This window comes from Candoia aspera, chromosome 4, assembly GCF_035149785.1.
Source record: "Candoia aspera isolate rCanAsp1 chromosome 4, rCanAsp1.hap2, whole genome shotgun sequence".
Taxonomy (NCBI): Eukaryota; Metazoa; Chordata; class Lepidosauria; order Squamata; family Boidae; genus Candoia; species Candoia aspera.
Window position 1 is genome coordinate 24,832,731 of NC_086156.1, and position 20,967 is coordinate 24,853,697.

The window sequence follows — 20,967 nt, forward strand, 5'->3', positions numbered from 1 at the left end:
TCCTGTGGCATAATTGAACATAGCCTGAAATACAGAGAAAAGGCATTTGTATCTCTCTATATTGCATCCATGATAATATCGAAAAAATTGATAGATAAAAATTAGGTAGCAGCAGAAATTGTACTAAAATTTAAACCCCTTACCTTACGCTTTTCATTTGTAAAAGAATTGCACCGTGTGTAGTTAGACCAGGTTCGATTGCTTTCAGGATGCCGAAACCAAGTTCCTGTCTTATCACAATATTTTGTTGCCATTTCTGTGAATTAATAATTCAGTGGATGTAATTCATTTGAGAAGCTTGTATTTATATATTAAAGCCCATTAGTTTTTATACATTAATTAAGTGGGGCTGGAATTAAAGAAGAATCATTTATCACATCAGTGAGACAAACTATGTTGAATTGCCATTTCATTTCAGCATGGTAAAGTAGCAAATCATTAAAAAGAAAGTATCCTAACAGCTTCCTGTAACAAGATATATTTTGCTCAACTGTATTTTGTCCTGCATGTCTTAAGCCTCAGTAACAGACTCAACATAACATTTTATACACACACACACACACACACACACACATACATATATGAGGGTGGATTAGTTGTGGCCTATTTGTATTTAATGCATTAGAATGGATAGGGTTGTTTACATTTTAATTCTGATTCCCGCTTAGCTGATTATTATTTTCTCACTTTAGTGGGACTATTCATCCTTAATCAAAGTAAGGGGAAGGTCCGCAGGCAGGCAAATATGAAGAATTTCAGAAAGGATACCTTGCCTTAAATATGACCTGGCCAAAGAACTATTTTCTTTATTCAACAGTTGAAAATGCCACCTCATTGCTGGCCAGAGTAGCTGCACCACCAGTTTTCACAATCATAATTATTTGATCAATGGACTAATGCCATCATTGCTACATTATTATTTCCCTGCATACTACGTACTACAATGTACTCAGCCCTATAATTTACAACTACATACTTAGCCCTATAAGGTATACTTAGAGCCCTACGTACTACAATGTACTTGGCCCTATAAGGTAGACCAGACAAAAAAACCAGTGCCATATAGGTCTAGGACTACTTTTATGGTAACAGCTATAGTAAGAGAATCTTGCAAGTCTGAATGTGCTTCCCCGTCCCTCACTTTATCTTTTGTGTATATTAGGGAGTCTGGGACATTTACTCAAATTAGTTTTTTGGAATGGGCTCAAGCCACACTTGTCTGATCGCTGCATTGTTAGCGGCTCTTCCTCCTGTACTTCAAGGCCATTCCTTATTCTCTCAACAGCTACATACTTACACACCTGCCAGGTTTCACATAAACAGAGCCCCCTACTGTCATAAATTCTAGTTTGTTTAATTACACTCATATAATAGCTAATGTATTTGCTGAACGTGATGAAATTTGACTGTCTCACAAATGGCTTCCCACATATCAAGTGCATAGCAGTCAAGATTGATTACACTGTTGTGACTGCTTAGGCAGAAAATCCCATGAGCAGTTTCTCCCAAGAATGAAACTTCAAACCCAAGAAATTAGCAATTTGTCACTATTTCTGGCATCTCAAATCTTCCTTAACGTTGGTACCAAATTAATTTTGCAAGTTAACACCACATGTCTTTAGAGTGAAAAGAAAGAGGTAAAGGATTAGACCAGGGTTTCTCAACCAGGGTTCCATGGAACCCCAGGCTTTTGCAAGAGCTTACTAGGGGTTCCCTGGGAGATCACAATTGCTTTAAAAATTCATTTCAAATTTGGGCAACTTCACATTAACGATGTGAGTTTCATTCTTTTAGTTTAAGAACATTGTTAGTGCATATATACAGGCCTACACATGGAAAAAATATAGTGATTTTCTAATTCTGGCCTATATTTGAGCCTGAATGTGCAGGGGTTCCCCAAGGCCTGAAAAATATTTCAAGGATTCCTCCAGGGTCAAAAGTTAAGAAAGGCTGGCTAAGACTAAGACTCTTCTGAGAGATCTGAGTGCTTCCAAGAAGTTGGGGATAACTTCCTTCATATCCCTGTTGCTGTGAATATAAGCTCCACTATCAGGCTCCCTTAATAATTTACTGAAACTGTCTCATATTTTCACTTAAATACACCAATAAATAGCTTTACAGGTTTTGCTTTAAAAGTGCAAGAATAATCCTAAATATTCCTAGGAGAAAATGATCACAGTAGCAGTGCCAATGCAACTTAACTGTTTATTCATTTAAATAAAAACACTGAACAAGGTTTACAGTGCTATTAAAAGCTCAGGATAGGTTCTGTTGGGTTCTTGGTATTCTCCAAGCTTGCTTTTCTTTTTACAAATGTTTCATTACCAGTTTTATGCTAAAGAATAACTTAGAAAGGGAAATTCCAATGTTAGGACAACACCATAGAAAAGGACTTCTTTGTGATAACCACTCAACTAACTCCTCAGGTATCTTGAAACTGCTCTCAGTTGACAAGCAAGTTTATATTGGCGAAAGTAGTCCTTCAAATTCTCTGCTACTCCCAAACAGTGTGAGACAAAATCTTCTGATGGTTTTTAATAGCTTCTCTGTTGACCTTTTGCTGGGCCTTCATACTAGATGTGCTACGAATAATAACGTCCCCTTATAACGGACACGCAGCATTCATATCACAACAGCTTCAAATACTCCTGATCCATTTCTGGGCACTGCTCAAGGTGCTGTTTGTGATATGCAAAGTCCTGCACATCTGGGGATTGAGTTGTCTGATGGACTGCATTTTACTATATATGCACAGCTGGGTTTCAAAATCTTTGGGAGATGTCCTTTGTACTCATCACCATCTGCATAAACTGGAAAACCAACAGAGGACCTTTGTGGTTGCTGACTTCAGCTTTTGGATCTCCTTATTCTATTTTTGGTCAGCTCCTAACAGTAAGCAATAAAGTTTTTATTCCGATAGCCCTTGTGACAATAAACTGATTTGTAAATTTTGCCACCATTGATTCTTCCTGTTTTCTTTTTACAGTTTTTACTTCATATTTTATTGCTGTTTACCATATATTCCAAATTATTCTCATCCGATAACCATTTAAAGGAAAGGCAAAACATAAACATATTTCTTCTGATTCTATTCCCCTTCTTACCAATAAAACAGTGAAAGACTAACAGCTGAGGTAGCATGTTCATCTCTGGTAAGGAGCAGCGCATTTTATCTAGAAACACTTGGAATAAGCACTCTTTAAATCATCCAGAGTATAGATTATCTAAAGCTGGAAGGCATATGAAATCTCAAGCAAGCTTAAAGCTGATGGAACACAATGTACTACATTTTTATTGAGTGCTATTCCATTGATATCTAAGGGATCATTATATTAACATTTATTTTTCCTCTCAATTGCTTCAACTGCTTAGAAAACCACTTGGAAGGCAGAGAGGAATCCTTCTGGACCAGCTTTGGGAGTTGGGGTGGGCAGCAAAGTGTTGCGCTGGTTCTCCTCTTTCATCTGGGGTCGGTTCCAGTCGGTGTTGAAAGTGGGGGAGAGATCCAGCCTGCGTCCCCTACTTTGGGGGGTGCCTCAGGGCTCGGTTCTCTCCCCTCTCCTATTTAACATCTACATGAGGCCACTGGGGGAGGTGATCTGACGGTTTGGGGTGAGATGTCATCAATATGCGATGATACCCAGCTTTTTATCTCCACCCCAGGCCGCCTGAGTGATGCCATGGATATCCTGTCCCAGTGCCTGGATGCTGTAACAGCCTGGATAGGGTGCAATGGGCTTTGACTCAACCCAAGCAATACTGAGTAGCTTTGGGTATGTGGGCCTTCTGGTGACAAGGTTTTTCCATCATTGGTCCTGGATGGGGTGGCAATACCCCAGTGTGCAACCTGGGGGTCCTCGTAGACTCACAGCTCCTGTTTGAAGAGCAGGTGGCAGCCATGACTAGGAGGGCCTTTGCACACCTTCGGGTTGTGCACCACTTGCGCCCTTTCCCAGACCAAGAGGCTTTGCTCACAGTCACTCATGCCCTTGTGACCTCCCATCTGAATTACTGCAATGCACTCTCCATGGGGCTGCCCCTGACCATTCAGAAGCTTCAGCTGGTACAGAATACGGCTGCACAGGTAGTAAATGGTGTCAGATATTCAATGCATGTAACACCACTACTACGTGAGCTGCATTGGTTGCTGATGTTTTTCCAAGTGCAATTCAAGGTGCTAGTTGTCACCTTTAAAGCCCTTCATGGCTTGGGACTGGGTTACCTAAGGGACCATCTTTTCCCACTTGTTTCTATCCGTCCAATTTGGCCTGATAGGTTGGGTATGCTATGGGTCCCATCAGCCAAGGAATGTCAGTTGGCAGGGACTAGAAGGCGTGCCTTCTCTGCTGTAGCACCTGCCCTCTGGAATATTCTCCCTCCAGAGATCAGGATGCCCCTGATCCCATTGGCCTTCCGTAAGGCTGTGAAGACCTGGTGATGTGCCTGGGACTGGGGCCCAGAGTGTGTTAAGGGCCCCATTTCTTGGCTATATTAACATCCATGCATTGTTTATTTGGTGACCATATATATTTATTTTGTACTTTTAATTGGTTTAATTATTTTAACTGTTTTATAGTTTTTATGATTGTGAGCAGCCCAGAGTCACTTGTTGAGATGGGCAGCTATAGAAATAAAATAAATAAATAAATAAATAACAAAATTAATTAATCTAAGAATGTTTGTGTTGATTTCAGGAGACAGGAAAATGCAGAAGATACAAATAGATTTGGTTTAGGTTTGGTCAATAATATTCTGCAGCGTGTCACAATATGAAGTAGTTTCTCAGTGATGATAAATACACTACAACAAAATGTAATGTGACATCACAGGAGCCATTCTTTACAGTGATGAAAATGAGATGCAGCAAAATTTGGGCTTGCTTATTTCCTTCCTCCTCTTCTTCTGGCACAGCCACGTGGAAGACTCTGGACATTCATGTTTGCCTTCTGTCTGAACTTGAGAGAAGACCACTAGTGTTTTGTCTGAATCTGGCAGAAGATTCCGAAGTGTTTATTTCTGTTTTTAATTAATTTCTGCTTGCCAATTCACCTGAATTATTTATGGCATTTTTATACTACCGTCAGCAACAAAAATATTGTCTAAGTCATTTTGAAAACAATGGTCACAGCAAACCTTACTGATGATTAGCCTCAACAAGGCCAGCATGCTATGCATACAACTCATATGCATCTCCTCAAGTGGCAGGAAGTGCTTATTAGTCCTTTCAGCATGTATCTGGAAAATAAACAGATGGCCCAGTTTCGGTAGGGCAGGCTGGAGCTGGTCCTGCTGAACTTCCCTATTCTATTCAACTGAAGTTAGCAGCCTGTGGCCTAAGACTGCAGGCTGTCTTTTTCTTAGTTTAAGTGCCCTTGGTACAGGCTGTTCCACTGCACAAGGTGCTGTTGCAAAACAAGAGAGAAATCAGAAGTGTGTATACTTGAATGAGTAGAATGTGCCTGAATGTGAGGAAGTGTAAAAAACCAACCAACCACAAAACCCTATGGAACTAAAGATTCTTAAGCTTGTCACAGACTGCATATTCCCCGTGTTGAGCACAACTGTATTTTTAATATCACAGCTTACTGAACAAGCCACCAATAAATGAATAAAAACATGTTTTAGAAATCAATATGCACATTCACACAATATTCTAAACCAAAAGCCAACCAACCATGATGAGGTTTAGCACAGTATGAAAACCTGCCATAGAAAGAAAATGTGAATGTGAATTGGCTCTATTGGCATCTCAGCCTTCAAGAGATTATTACTTCTGAAAGCAATCCCTTGGCAGAAACCCCCCACGCCTACTCTACAACTGTGGAAATCCCATTTTCTTTTGCCCTTGATTAGCTTTATCCTACCTTCTTCCCATCTCTCAACTGGTCTTTCAGATGATGTCAGTGCAGACTTAAAGATTTCCCATCTGCACCCATATAACAGAATACAGTTTTGCTGGTAGAACAACCACGGAAGCTGCAGCTACGCTAAGCAAACATGCACACTCATTTGTGCACGGAAACTACAAAATGGTAGCCTGGACAAAAAACCCACTCTTTAATAATTTGCTTGAAAGTGCAATTTATCAATCTTTTGGGGGGATATAGTACATGCATTGCTATGATATTTTAGGAACAGTAATAAGAATGACCCACAAGAGGCAGAGGTGTTCCAGGGTCTGGTAAAAAAAAAGTTAAGATGGTATCCATGATGGTGTAACTGAAGCTCTACAGCGCACATAAAACAGGTGGAACTTCAAGCATAGCATCGTGGCTATCGTGTTGATTGCTTTGACCATACCCCCATAAAGAACTGTGAGTTTGAGATTTTTTTTTTTGCTTCAGTTTATAGAGCAGCTTTTGATAATAAAATACAGAAAAATTAGGAATAGCATTCATTTCACATGAATGAAGCAGTTTTAGCAGCTGCTATTTAATTCACTACCAATAGAACAATGATAAAGGTGGCTGACATGCAAAATAAACAATGGCATTTTCTGGATTGCAGGGTCACACCAATACGACAAACAGCAGGAGGCTTTAAAGCAAAACATTATGTTCAGGTTCAATGCAGATGTGGGTAGAACTCAGTAATGCTATAAATAAAAGCTATTTAACCTGTTCAGGTATAAGAACACCCTTTGATTTTAAACACGAATGGTTACCCCCATTTATTTTACTACTGTAATATTCGCATTTTTTAAAAGTGGAAGTTCATTTTTCTGTTTTCAGATTGGATTTCAATTTATCTATACACATGTGTATGCATAGTCACATACATTCTGTTCTATGCATTTTCCTTCCATATAGGAATATTTGCAAGTAATTTTCCCTTCTCATGTGCTAATGCATATATTTTAAAAATGAGAGAACTGCATCAAAAATTTGGAGAAATCAGAAAAATCCACAAAGGATAACTCTGCTCCAGCATATGTGACTAGTTGTGACATGTAAATGCAAACTAAACAGATTTCTTACCCATCCCTACTTTTAAAGTTGATAAATTTCTCTTTTCATTTCCAAATCCTACAAATGAAAGTAACAAAAGGAACTATACCAGTTGGATCAAAGTCTTGAAAATAGTCAGGACAATTCTGGTCAGCATATTCTCCAGCTGGTGTATCATCCCAACACAGCCATCCATCCCAGGTCCGGTTACAGTACAGCCCTAGAAATTTGGAAAAAAATATAGCTTGATAGTTTTGGGGGAAATACACTGACCTTCTTTCCTAAGCTCAGAGAAATGTCTACAATGTTCACAGAAACTGCTTGCATTGTTGCTGTTTTTAAATTAAAAGATAAAGACTCCTTTGAGTTGGGCTTGACTCCTGGTGACTACATCAGTAATTTTCCTGGCAACAATACAGAAGTGGTTTCCCACAGTCTTCTGAGATATTTTTTTAGCTTTGCAGTATGGCCTACAGTCCTGGGATATCCTAATATCTCCCATCCAATTTCTAATTTGGTCCAACCTGGCTTAGCTTTTTTTGAAATCTGCCAAGATCACTAAGTTCTGTCACCTGAGCTGGATGATGATGATGATGATTTCATATTGCATCCCTTCAAGCTGGGAGATTAGGGTGACTTAAATGGAATCCATCATAATTTAAGTCAAGATTTGACATAGCTAAGTGGTCACTGCCAAAAGTTTATACTATAACAGGGACCATTGATTATAATGGCTAGGAGGGCCTTTGCACAATTTCATATTGTGCACCAGTTGCTCCTTTTCCTGGACTGAGGGGTCTTGCTCACAGTCACCCATGCCCTGGTCACCTCCTGGTTGGACTATTGCAATGTGCTCTACATGGAGCTGCCCTTGAAGAGTATCTGGAAACTTCAGCTGGTGTAGAATGTGGCAGAGTGGGCAGTTACGTGTGTTTCTGGTAGAACACATGTTATACCTCTGCTTTGCAAGCTGCATTGGTTACAGTCTTCCAGGTCCAATTCAAGGTGCTGGTGTTGACCTTTAATCCCTTCATGGCATGGGACCAGGTTGTTTGACGGACTGCTTTTCTCCCCATTTTCATCTGCTCATCCCACTAGATCTGGCAGAGTGGGTATGTTATGGGTTCCATCATCTAGGGAGCTTCATTTGGCAGGCCCTAGGCAGTGGGCCTTTTCTGCTGTTGTACCCACACTGTGGAACCTTCTCCCCCCAAAGATGAGGTTGGCCTCATCACTCCTGAGCTTTCAAAGATCCATCAAGACCTTGTTTATGCCAGCAGGCCTGGGGACCTCAGGGGACAGGTGCTCTAGTGAGGTGGCTTCATTATTAACATTCTTTGCCTATAATTTTCTTTTCTGTTTTATAGTTTTTAATGTTTTTTAATTCTATATATATTTATATATATGGCTGCCTATCTCACAAGAGTGACTCTGGGCAGCATACAACAATTATATATATATATAGCTTTGTGGCTAAATGATATTAGAACCCAAGACATGTGGTAAGAATTGTTAAGTATATCTAAAATGCTTGGTCACCCTTGGGGTTGCTACGAAAATACCAAATGATTTTGATGGGCAGCTTGAAAGGAGTTCCAGGTGCATTTTTCTCATGAGGGGAGGTACATGTCACTGTGGATGGATGTTCTTTCCTTAGAAACTCAGAAGTTAAAATGTTGTTCAGTTTGTCATGACAGCAGCACCCCATCTTAGAACAATCATATTTTTAGAAAGAGCACATTTTCTTCCAGGCTTTGTGCTGGATGAAAAAACCCTATCATGGAATTAGTGGAAAAGATTAACAACAGCACAAAAATGCAACCAAAATACATTTATGAAAGACAGCACAGTCAGCTATGTAGGAGGCTTAGTTTTTAATTTTGAAAAGATTTGTCATTCTATGAAATGAAAAACATTTGTATTTTCCAATATGCTATAAAAAGTTTTTCACCCAGGGGAAATAAAACAGGTTACACATTATTTGGGGGGTTTTTTGAAAAAGAAGAATAAAAACTAATTTTATTTCTACACAATATGTACTTTCAATCTGCTTATTTGTTATCCCCAGTTATTTGTTGCCTCATTAAAATAATCTATTTTCTTTTGATCTGCATAGGTCTTTTCAGTTCAGTTCTGTATTATGCAGCCTTAACAGTGATATTTTTTTCATTTAGCAAAGATATAAGGCACTCTGTGTTACTATTCCTCTACTGGGGAAGATAGCATTTTTGAGAGCTAAAAAGACCCCTGCTATACGTGGCACAATTTTAAGGCTTTGGATGGCATGCAAGCAGGGGAATGAGCGTAAGAGGTATATCAAGATTCAGTGGCCTTCTCTTGAGTATGTTCTACCCCAGTGTTTCTCAACTTAGCAACTTTAAGGTGTGTGGACTTCAACTCCCAGAATTCCCCAGCCAGCCAAGCTGGCCAGGGAATTCTGGGAGTTGAAGTCCACACATCTTAAAGTTGCTAAGGTTGAGAAACACTGTTCTACCTCAAAGGAAAAAATCCACATACTCCTTTATCGGTATTTGTTAGAGTACCTTGCTTAACTCATTATATCAAGAATATCTATAATATCAATAATATCTACTACTCTTGCCTTACGAGACTGAAATCCCAATTCCAAAGCTTTTCAAAAATATTGTACAAAAGTAAGTTCCATACTGTCAGGATTTCAGTGGGAATGGAAGTATTAAGTTTTTCACATCTGCTGATCATTAAAGGTGCTATTGAAATTAATAATGATCCTCCAGATGTCTTATACCACAATTCCTACTCTAAATAATATGTATTAATTATATAAAAATGGTCAAAATGAATGTGCATTCCTTGGTAGAATGCTTACCAAAGATGGGAAAATAGAGAAATTTTAAGACATTCAAATGTTGGCAGACTGGTAGGGGGCTTTACTGTATGTGGTTCATCATAATAAATTAAGTGTTTGTCAAAAGAACAAAAATGGCTGTGCATTAGAGCATAATTCTTTCAACTTTGTTACATGGAAGTCAAAGTTGGGCAGGCAGGAGAAATGTAAAAGCTGAATGCAATGAGAATAAGGCACTTAAGGAAACTATACATGCTACAAGAAGAGTAGGATTAAGAATGAATGGGTGTTGAATGAAAGTCGATTGAATACTAAAGTAAATGAAGAACATAGGAAGCAAGTACACTGAGGTCGTTTGGTCATATACAGAGAATGTAAATAAGGACTGAATCACAAATCACAAATATTTAAGAGTTAATAGGTTTGAAGAACGGAAAGATCAGGGAAGTCAGTGCTGGATAGAGCTGATGAGATCCTCAAAAAGAAACAGGGGAGAAATTTAAATAATATAATGTATAAATTTATGTACAGAAGTTTTGCAAGGAGAGAAAGTTACATTCATCTATTGTATATTTAGCTATTTTCATTAATTACCTTTTTCTTCATGTTGTAATTTCTTTGGCTTTGTATTTCTTACTCCTTTTCTTCACTTTGTATAACATTCCTTACCCCAGGAGGGAAATGTGTATGCGAATAAGTATGCATGTAAATAATCTGAAATAGTAGGTTCTATTGAAACATATGTTTAGCTATATTCTCTTTGAAAGTGCCTCTATTTGTATTGCCTTGGTCAATTATTCAATTCAATTGATTTTATTACAGTCACTGACCAGTACAAGATACAATTCATTTGAGTTTGTAGGCAATCCCGAGCTGAAGTCCATACCTTCACGCTGACAGTTTTCACGGAGACCCCACCGAAAGCGATGAAATGCGCCCTCCGTGGTTTGAAGTGGACCGGATACCTTTCAAGGACATGTGGCCAGATGATATTTATTGGTTTGCCTTTTTACTCCACAAGAAATTTTTCCTGGGCTATTTTAAATTTCAGGGGCAGAAGACCATCTTAGAATATACCCTGAAAGAGGTCGAGAAGATGCAAGAGGAGACACAAGAATGCCCTCAAGGTTTTCTGGCTGGGACGTAAGAGGCCATGTTGGCAGGCCAGGAACCACCATCGGCTCTATAGCCAAACAGCCCCTCCACCAACTCATTCTTGGTTGAGTTTTCTAGGGGGAAAAAACCCTCAAAACTACTTGTTCGTGTACAGAATGTGTTCCACCACCAAAGAATACTAACTATTATGGAAAATATTGTCAAAGTAGAAGAGGAAAGGAGGGGATATCCTAAATATGAAGACAAATGCCTTGATCGCACACATTCAGATAAGTATGTTCAGCACTGAAATACACTTTCAACCTCTTTATGCAACTTTTACATATCTGTATCTCTACAAATACATATTTTTGCAACTTTTTGCAGGATGGTGGGGGGGGGAGGTCAGAATCTAAACATTTTTTGAAGTCCACCAACTGTAAATAAGGCATTCTCCGATTCCTGCAGTTTAATAAAGTATTGTCTTGGTCTAAATCAAAGCCAAACGAATTACATTTATGGTCTATCATGCTAGGTTTCTTCTCCGCAGAAGTATGGCACTACCTAGCGAGGGGAACATTTTGGTCAGCAACTGAATATTGTATACTGTACAAGCTGTATGTTGGATGATCTCTCTGCCTCTGTGCTCCTTACCCTGTTCACTGATTTCCAGGAATCAATGAATATTCAGGACCAATAACTGGTTGCTTTCACACTGGAATCTTTCAGCATACATCAGGAGTTGCTCTTTTGAAAAGTGAAAAGCAAAACATGGAGTAGCTCCACACAGCTCTTGATAAAGTACTATATCATCACTGATGCCCTTCCTTGGAGCCAAAAGTTTATTTATAGTTATTTACATCTAGCATTCATTAATCTCTTTGATTGTTCTGCTTCTTTTATTCAGTATGATGTGGCACCAAATAGCATCTCTCTTTTATTAAAGCTAGCACTTTAAAACTACTTAGCCACTTAAATATCCAGCTAGATGAGCTGCTTCATTCTACTACAGAGATGAATGCACGAAGGACCTCCTTGGATTCAGCAAAGATGCAAATACTTTTTTTTTCTTAATTAGTCTCAATTCCCTGCTGAGGGGAAGAATCTTAATTACTAAAATCTGTTCTTGGTTTTTTTTTTGATAGAACATAGCACTATTTCAGAGCAAGAATATGTTTCTGTATAAATAATGAAAGGAAGTAATCAATTAAACACAGATAAACAGGTTTTATTCATATGATACATCCCTCCATAGCTAAGTATAATGTATTCAACAGAGATCATTTTCTGGATTTGCACAATCAAAAGAACTCTAGGGTTGGGTTTATACACACTAGGCTAAAATGTAGTTGGGGAGTTGTATGGCTTGGTGTGTCATAGCCAGAGAGATGAAATGATGACTAATTAAGGGGTAAGAGAAGCATCACTAAATCTCCTTACGAAGAAGCAGTAACAGGACAAAAAAATACAAGGAAGAAGCTTTCAATTAAAGATTCAATAGTCTGTGGTCCACATTCAACTGATTGGTACGAGAATAGTATCTGTTCCTTTGTCTATGAAATCTTGCCACAACCCAAACCTCAATATAGGACAGTACAAAAAATACTAGGATGCAGTGAACCATGGAAAATAAAGGCCAGTATGGGGTCAAGGTCTAGAAATGTGATCACCAACCTAGTTTTAAAGAAATGTGGCCTTGCAGAATGTATTCAACACAGTTTCAAAATGAAGAAGCTTTCTGCTTAGAGAAATGTTACAGGTAATTTAAGGTTACACTTGACACTTTCACTATTTATAAAATTTCATGAGATTTTCAGCCTGCTATTTATTATCAGACATTTTTGCCTTTATAGCTATGTTCACATTGCTTTTCCCTTACCCACTTTTTCTTTTCAGCAATCCAAAACCCAGCAATGCATTAAATAATAATTTTAAAGTGTATTTCTTTCTTTCTCTCTTTCTTTACCTTTTTTCTTGTAAGGAGGTGTTCTGTTCATCCTTTCGTAGCATTTGAACTGTGAATCTACTATTTTCTGGCGTATCGCTGAATATTCCGTTGCTATAGACTCTAAGGTAGGATCGGCATAACTTACAGTAGCGGGGAAACTTGGAGCCATTCTCTGTACAAAAAGAAACATCTGTTAATATTTGTGAGTTACGCCAGGAGAATGTAATGAAAAACAAAGCTTTTTTAATCTGTTTGTTCAGTGAAGGGGGTTGAAAGAATTGCCAGGAAAGCATACAATGCACTCCTTCTCTGGAACATGTATCTTTAGAGCTGGCAACATGCAGGACTGAAGGCAACTTTACATGATTGTTTGCCTTGATTCCCTGGCAGATCTTCTATCACATCCTTTTCTGGAAATAAGCCATGTAGAAGGCTGTATTGGAATCTTCATTCACTGCAGTGTCTGGTGTGGAGACTCTTCAAACTCTTCTCTCTCCTTTTAATGAAAGTACCAAGATATAGTGGCTTTTGAGCACATCTTTGTGAGTAGAGATGTTATTTTTTACTGTATTCTTTGACTATGTTGTTAAATTGACATTGGAAAGAAAAAAAGAACGGGCCTCCAAACTATTTCTATTTCAATAGCACAGCTACAATTCCTTGGTCACATTCTATTTTATTACCATTTTCTCAACACCAATAAATACTTATCTAATCTAACTATTTCATATTCTTGGAGCACATGCAGTGCCAGAACAATGTTTCACATATTGGTGCAATGGAATGTATCACGTACTCACAGGACAGCTAATTGTGAGTGAGCATATTTTATCTTTGTTCATATAACGTAATGATACAGTGTGTATTCACCTAAATTAAAGTGATATTATTCAAAGCATGAGTGGGCAGAAGATGGATTAGGAGGTACTCTGGGGATTCCGGGTAACTTCCCCTGGATCCACAAGGTTTTTGACAAGGACAGGTAATCAAAGGGAAGCTGGGCAGTGCTATTAGCTATGATTCAGGAATATCAAAAAATACAAGAAGAATAATATTGGAGATTTTTTCTGTTAGGCTGGAGAAATAATATTTATATTAGATAGCTGTTTTCATATATAAAACTAAAATAGTATTCTTTACATCAAACTCAACTTTCGGTGACTTCATGCATGCATCCATGAAATTTTATTGGCAACAATACAGAAGTGGTTTGCCACTGCCTTCTGGGATACTTTTTCAATCTCTCAGTCTTGTTTACAGGACAGCTACCAAATTAGGTTTCTGCAGCTCAGATCAGGTAGCCCTAGTCTGTAGACCTGGACTTCCCTGGCCTCCCATCCAAACATTAACCAGGCCTGATTCTATTTAACTTTCAAGACCACACAAGGTCAGTCAAGTGCTGTTAAGTGCTGAGATTCTAATATTGAAGAATAGATTTTTTTCAAACATGGTTCACTGAACAAGCTGCAGCAGCCTGTTTTTATATATCTCCAACAATAATGGGTGGATTCATTCACCATGCAGGGCTAAGCCAAAGTCAAATCACATTATGATTTTATATTAAGCATGAACCATGCCAATCAGTGATGGCTTAGGCATTAGGAATTGCCAATTATTTACTTTCATTCTACTTGAATCTGCAGAATGTATTCAGTTAAAAGATATAAATAGCAGGGTAGTGCCTATCATTTGAAAGTCATGTAAAGGAATGGGGCACAAATGAAGCCTCTTTCTCTGAACTATTAAAGCATTTGTGCCTTTTGTAACACTGTGCCTGGCTCTCTGCATGCATTCACCCATGTACCCCTTTCAAATGTTTTGCACAGCCTTAATATGTAGATTAATATGTGCATGTTGTCATAGCTGAAGAATACCTTGCTCCATTGAAATGCAAACGACTTCTTAAAAAGGAAAGTTATTTTGCTGAATGCATCTAGCATTTGATGCTCCCAAATTCTTAAGATAGATAGATAGATAGATAGATAGATAGATAGATAGATAGATAGATAGAAAAATCCCACAGAATTCAGTGAGGCTTACTTCCAAGTAAACATGCATAGAACTGCCCTATTAAAATGCAACATACTTTTGCCTTGTCTTTTCTCTGTATCAGGATGTACAGTATTTCTGTACAAAGCTTTACACTCCTGAGTAGAATTTAATGCAGCAGATACATTTTTGTACCAGCTTATTTCTTCTTTCTTGAATTGTGTAGTTTAGTTAAAACCCCTTATTAAGATTGAACGTGCTTCTTCAATGGCAAATGATTCAAGACTTAAATGACAAAGGCGTACTTAAAATCCAAGAAATCCAAGATGGTGACCGGAGGCAGACGCTGACTGCTGCCACTCCAAGGGGAGATTTCCAACCTCCATGGAGTTTGGGGCTTCTTTGGGCTTTGACTATCAGCCCCTCGCCCAATCACTGGTTGGATTGGCTGGGGAGAAGTGTCATGAGCACTGATGGTGAGCAGGAGGGGGGCCCTATCCAGGGGGGAAAACGCATGCATAGTAGTGAGGAATTGAGCAGTCATTCAAAGAGACACAGAACAGACCTGCCTTGACTTTGGGGGTTTATCTGTATGGGTTTTCTCACGCTTCTTCAGTTTGTTAGGATTTTCTGTCTAATGTAGCAGTAATAAAACACTAGAGACTTATTCCTCGTCTCAGTGTGGTTCCTGCTTGTTAGGACAAGAAGTGTCCTTACTCATGACAAGAAGTCTCCTGACTTTAATATTTCGAAGAAGTCTCCCGGCTTTATACCCTCAACTCCCCCAGCTGTAATACCTTGGGCTGCTGGAGGAGACAAACGGTGATGGACGGAATCCCTGGGATGGAGTGGTTGAGGCACGCCGTGCTTTTGGCGCTTGCCAGATGCTGGTAGGTCCGGCAGGCTCGGGGATAGACCCTGAGGATTTTGGGGGGCCTGGGTGGATTGGAACTGGGCAACGTGACGCATGGTGGCCCGGGCGGTATGGAGGAGAGTCCTAGCGTTTCCCTGACCCCTGGCGGCTCGGCGGACCCCAGCGAACTGCACAGCGGAGTCGGCTCAGCGGCGCGGTGGCCTTGCAGTGAGGAGCAGCAGACTTGGTGTCTTTTCTGAGCCCTGACATCTTCCCTGGTGTTTTCTCTGGGCCCCGGCAGTGAGCCCTTGGTGGAGTGGCTGACGATAGGGCCAATGAGTGTTGGCCCTGGTACCAGAACTCCCTGGATGAAGATCTTGGTAGGTGGGGGGGGGGGGCGGTGAGCCTTTATGGTTTCTGGCCCCTTACCGAAGTCCACAAGACAGGGGAAGAGGGATTGAGTAGGGCTGGGTCAATGGCTTCCAACTGCAGAAGAGATATAATAACTGTGATGGCCACTGGCGTGTAGGCCTCCGCGGTGTGGACTAGGGAGTTAGTGCGGAGCATGGGTCATTCCCCTAACTGCCCAGGTAGTTAATAGGGTCCCTCCAGTGTGCGTGTGGTATAGTGTGCGTGTGGTACTACCTCCTGAGTGTGAGAGACTTGGGAGTCCAGAACTGTGTAATTGTGTGTAAGGGTGCTCACCCCTGTGTGAGAGACAGGAGGTGGGCAGGAACGGATGAAGTGCCTTCCCATTGACCAGTGAGAGAGGCTGAGGCAGGGGGGCACAGGGAGAGTGTGGAGGCATTGGTCAGGCTCCTGCAGTGCCGAGAGTGTGAGCTGGTGTGCTGTGGGGCCGGCCACTGCCCTGGGATTGATTGAGTGTTGGAGATGTGTGAGTGGAGGAGGACACCCTTATTCCCACCCAGGGTTCCTGAAGGTCTGGGAGTAGAGGCAACTGGGCCTGGAAACTCTGGGGGCTATAGGGCAGGGTGTACTATTGAGGTGGTGACGGGTCGGGAATGTTATGATGGGAACTGGAGAGTGGGCCATCTTTGGGGAAGATGCCCCCGGTGTCTGTTACCGGTGGTGTGTTCCGACCCTCTGGGTTCAGACCCAGGCCCTGGTCAGTGGATTCTTGGTCTCCAGCTGCTGCTCCTTAATGCCAGGTCCATTAACAACAAGGCCCCCCTCATATGTGATTTAATCACAGAGGAGGGAGCAGACCTGGCGTGTATCACCGAAACCTGGCTGGGCCCAGAAGGGGGGGTAGCCCTTTCGGAAATGTGCCTGGCTGGGTTTCAGGTGTGGCACCAGCCGAGACCCCAGGGCAGGGGAGGAGGGGTGGCGGTTATCATCTGAGAGTCTCTGGTGGCTTTCAGGGGCCCTGCTCCACAAGTGGCCAGTTGTGAGACCCTGTTTTTCAAGTTGGGTACCCGAGAGCAGTTGGGAGTGTTGCTGCTGTACCAGCCTCCCTGCTGCGTGGCAACCTCCCTGCCTGAGCTGCTGGAGGCTGTCTCGGGGTTGGCAGTGGAGTTCCCCAGACCTATGGTTTGGGGGGACTTCAATCTGCCTTCCCTGGGGCAGGCCTCGGAGGCAGCTCGGAAGTTCATGGCAACCATGGCAGCCATGGGCCTGTCCCAGATTATTCAGGACCCAACTCGAGACAGTGACCTCACTCCAGACTTGGTTTTCTTGTCGGAGCAGTGGCAATGTGATCTGAGGGGAGAGGTAGATCTGTCCCCATTGTCATGGTCAGATCACGCCCTGGTGACCCTGAGATTCTCCTATGCTGCCCCCCTCCGCAGGGAGGGAGGACCTATTTGGCTGGTCCACCCCTGGTGACTGATGGACCCAGTGAGGTTTCAGAGGGAGCTGGGGGTTATACCTGAGGATCTGCTGCACAGTCCAGCGGAGGCCCTGGGCACTACCTGGAATAGGGAGGTGGCCAGGGCCTTGGACAGGATCGCTCCTATGTGACCTCTCTTGCCTCATCCAACCCGACATTCCCCATGGTTTACGGAGGAGTTGAGGGTTTTGAAGAGGCTTAAGAGACATCTAGAGCGCCGCTGGAGGAAGACAAAGACCGAATCCGACCGAACACAGGTTAGAGCTGCTGTTAAGGCCTACCTTGTGGCGGTAAGAGCGGCGAAACACCAATATTTCTCCGCTCTTATTGCATCCATAGAATGCTGCTCCACGGCCCTGTTTAAGATCACACGTACCCTTTTGGGGAAGATGGGCCCAGTGGCCCACCTACAGGGCCGTGTGGAAGAGTTTTCTGAGCATCTGCAGGATAAAATCGCTCGGATTCGCTCCAAGTTGGACTCCAAGCGTGAGCAGGGTCGGTGGAGATGCCAAGGGAATGTTCTTGCCCAGTTATCTGGGAACAGTTTGATCCTGTTGGAAGTGGACAGGATCCTCCGTATTGTGAATGCCACCACCTGTAATTTAGATCCATGTCCCTCCTGGCTGGTGAAGGCAGCCTGGGAGGTGACATGTGGTTGGGTCCATTCAATGGTTAATACATCCTTGGGAGAGGGGGTGTTTCCAGCTGCCTTTAAGGAGGCGCTGGTGCACCCCCTCCTCAAGAAGCCATTGCTGGACCCAACTGTGCTGGACAATTTTCGTCCAGTCTCCCACCTCCCCTTTTTAGGGAAGGCGGTTGAGAATGTGCTGGCGTTGCAACTCCAGAGGATTCTGGATGAAATGGATTATCTGGACCCTTTTCAGTCAGGTTTCAGGCCAGGATATGGGACAGAAATGGCATTGGTCATACTTATGGATGATCTCTGGCGGGAGCGGGATGGAGGTAGTGCATCCATCCTGGCTCTTCTTGATCTCTCAGCGGCTTTCAATACCATCGACCATGGTATCCTTTTGGGACGGCTCAGGGAGTTGGGGGTGGGCAGTGTAGTTTTGCGCTGGTTCACCTCCTTCCTCCAGGGCTGTTACCAATCGGTGGTGATTGGGAGCAAGAGATCCGACCCTCGGCCCCTCCATTGTTGGGTGCCGCAGGGTTCGGTTCTCTCTCCTCTCTTATTTAACATCTACATGAAACCACTGGGTGAGATCATCCATCACCAAACCGCCCAGAGTCCCCCTTTTGGGGGAGATGAGCGGTAGCAAAATTTGAATAATAAATAATAAATAAAATAGCTTTGGAAAGATCAGGTGATGTTGCATTTATTTTTATAATTGTTCAGTACACTACACTCTGGGCAGTGTAGAAAAGTAGAAAAAGCATAAAAACAGCTAGTTGTTCTATAGAAGGAACAATCAGAAAAAACAACAGGCAGGGAAAGACATCCTCAACTAAATGCACTCTCACTAGGCCCCTTTTTCCCTGGTCTGAGAAAAGCAAGTATTCCAGGAAAGAGAGGATAGAAGTAAACAACAGGCTTTTTCCAGCTGGCCTCTACCTTCCTCTCCCATCAACCACAGACTGCCCTTTGGAAAGGAGCACAGTACGTTTATACAAGAATAATTTCACTTGTAAGCTACTTTGGGAGATAATGTTAATGCACCAATAAACAATATTTTTTTTTATCCTTGTTCATAATGTAGGCTTTGAGGTTGCAATAGATAGATGATAGATAGATAGATAGATAGATAGATAGATAGATAGATAGATAGATAGATAGATAGATAGATAGATAGAAATAATTCCCTGGAATTGCTTGGTCTTCAGAATGAAATAACAAAGCCTTTCCAATTTTGGAGGAGGGAGGTAACATATATTTTCTGTACCCAGCGTTCCACTTCTCCAATCTTTGTGGAGCTTGGTAGCACATTACAGGACTGTAGAAGAGGATGGCATCTCCTAGCCAAAGTCAAAATAGGACCGAACCTCCTGTCTCAAATACATATCCTAGACTGGTCCTGCTTCTCATTCCAATTATCAGCTACTGATCATGTGCTTGATGAAGCAGAATCTAGACCAGGCCTGCACAACTTGTAGAGGGGAAAGGGGCACACGGATACATTAAAAATCCACAGGGGCTGTAAAGGAATGCCTGGTGCACCGATTAGCTGTTTGGCGGTTGATGGAGTGGCAGGAGTGCTGGGGGTGGGGGTGAAGCTTGGAGGCGCATCTTTTGGAGCAGTGGATTTATTGACTTTTAAAAAAATGCTGGTGGGCTGCATGTTGTGCAGGCCTGATCTGGACTACGAGAAATAATAGCGCAATATATCTCTTAAGCCCCTTCTACACAATGTGGGGCTTAAGAAGCTGAGCTGATTATTTTTGGTCGCAGGTTGAGAGAAAATGGTGCGAGGACAGTTTTGCAATGTTTCTTGTAGAACTGCAGAGCAGGTGGCTTCGAACCGGTGGGAACAACCAGCATTTCCCATTCCCCAGTTCTTGGGATTCTCTCCTCCCCCACCTGAAATCAAGGTGCTATGGTGCCTTGGCTTCTTTACCCATCTCCAATGGTCAGGAAAGCTTGGAGAGGCAACTTTCCTGCTGCCCCAGCCATGTTTTTTTCCCCTTGCTGCCAAAGAAAAGGAAGGACAAAGGCTGGGGATTGGCTGGAACACTGATCTTTCCACTGGCCAGCCAGTTGGTGCTTCCTTTCTCATCAGCTCCAGCAAGCAGCCATGAGGATACTCCATGAGGGTGGAAGTGTAGCAGAAGGTAAGAGCGGTGAGGCAGTGGCTGTTTGGACCTCTCCTTTGTCTTTAAGGGGTCACCACAACAATTGTTTTTGCGGCAACAAGCCAGTTTACCACCAGAGTAAATATGTTGTCTCTTAGATATATCATCAAGATACTGAATGCAAGCTTAGTCTGGGACTTGCATATGGCGTTTTAGAAACAGCTATTATATTAGAGACAAGATATTTAGGTACAAAAATTAATAAATGCCACAACATGGCATGAACTCGAATATTATAATTAAAATAGATCTTTAAGAATAAATTTTGACCTTTTTCTATTACACATCTCATCTTTAGACATGGTTTGCTGAGTGTATGAGTGTATGTATAACTACCTATCTATATGTATGTATATACAGGTAGTCCTTGCTTAACAACTGCCTTGTTTAGTGACCATTCAAAGTTACAATGGTGCTGAAAAAGTAACATTATGACTGGTCCTTGCACCTTTGACCATAGTAGCATCCCTGTGGTCAAGTGATTGAGATTTGGGTGCTTTGCAACCAGCAGGCATTTACAATGGTCACATCCCGCAGTCATGTGATCACCATTTGAGCCCTTCACAGCTGATTTCTGACAAGCAGAGTCAGTGGAGAAGCCAGCAGTAAAATTGCAACTTGCGGTCATGTGATGTCTCACTTAATTGACTG

General features: G+C 41.8%; 1 protein-coding gene across 2 annotated transcripts in view; it reads right to left on the minus strand.

Moving 5' to 3' along the window:
• CALCR (calcitonin receptor) overlaps positions 1 to 20,967 on the minus strand; it is a 138,272-nt gene that overhangs the window by 48,857 nt on the left and 68,448 nt on the right. For both annotated transcript variants that reach the window (XM_063303638.1, XM_063303639.1), the window contains exons 3-5: positions 12,836 to 12,989; positions 7,057 to 7,167; positions 144 to 256 (exon numbers count right to left, since the gene is read on the minus strand). In XM_063303638.1, the coding sequence (XP_063159708.1) occupies positions 144 to 256; positions 7,057 to 7,167; positions 12,836 to 12,989 (378 nt within the window). The remainder of the gene's footprint in view (positions 1 to 143; positions 257 to 7,056; positions 7,168 to 12,835; positions 12,990 to 20,967) is intronic.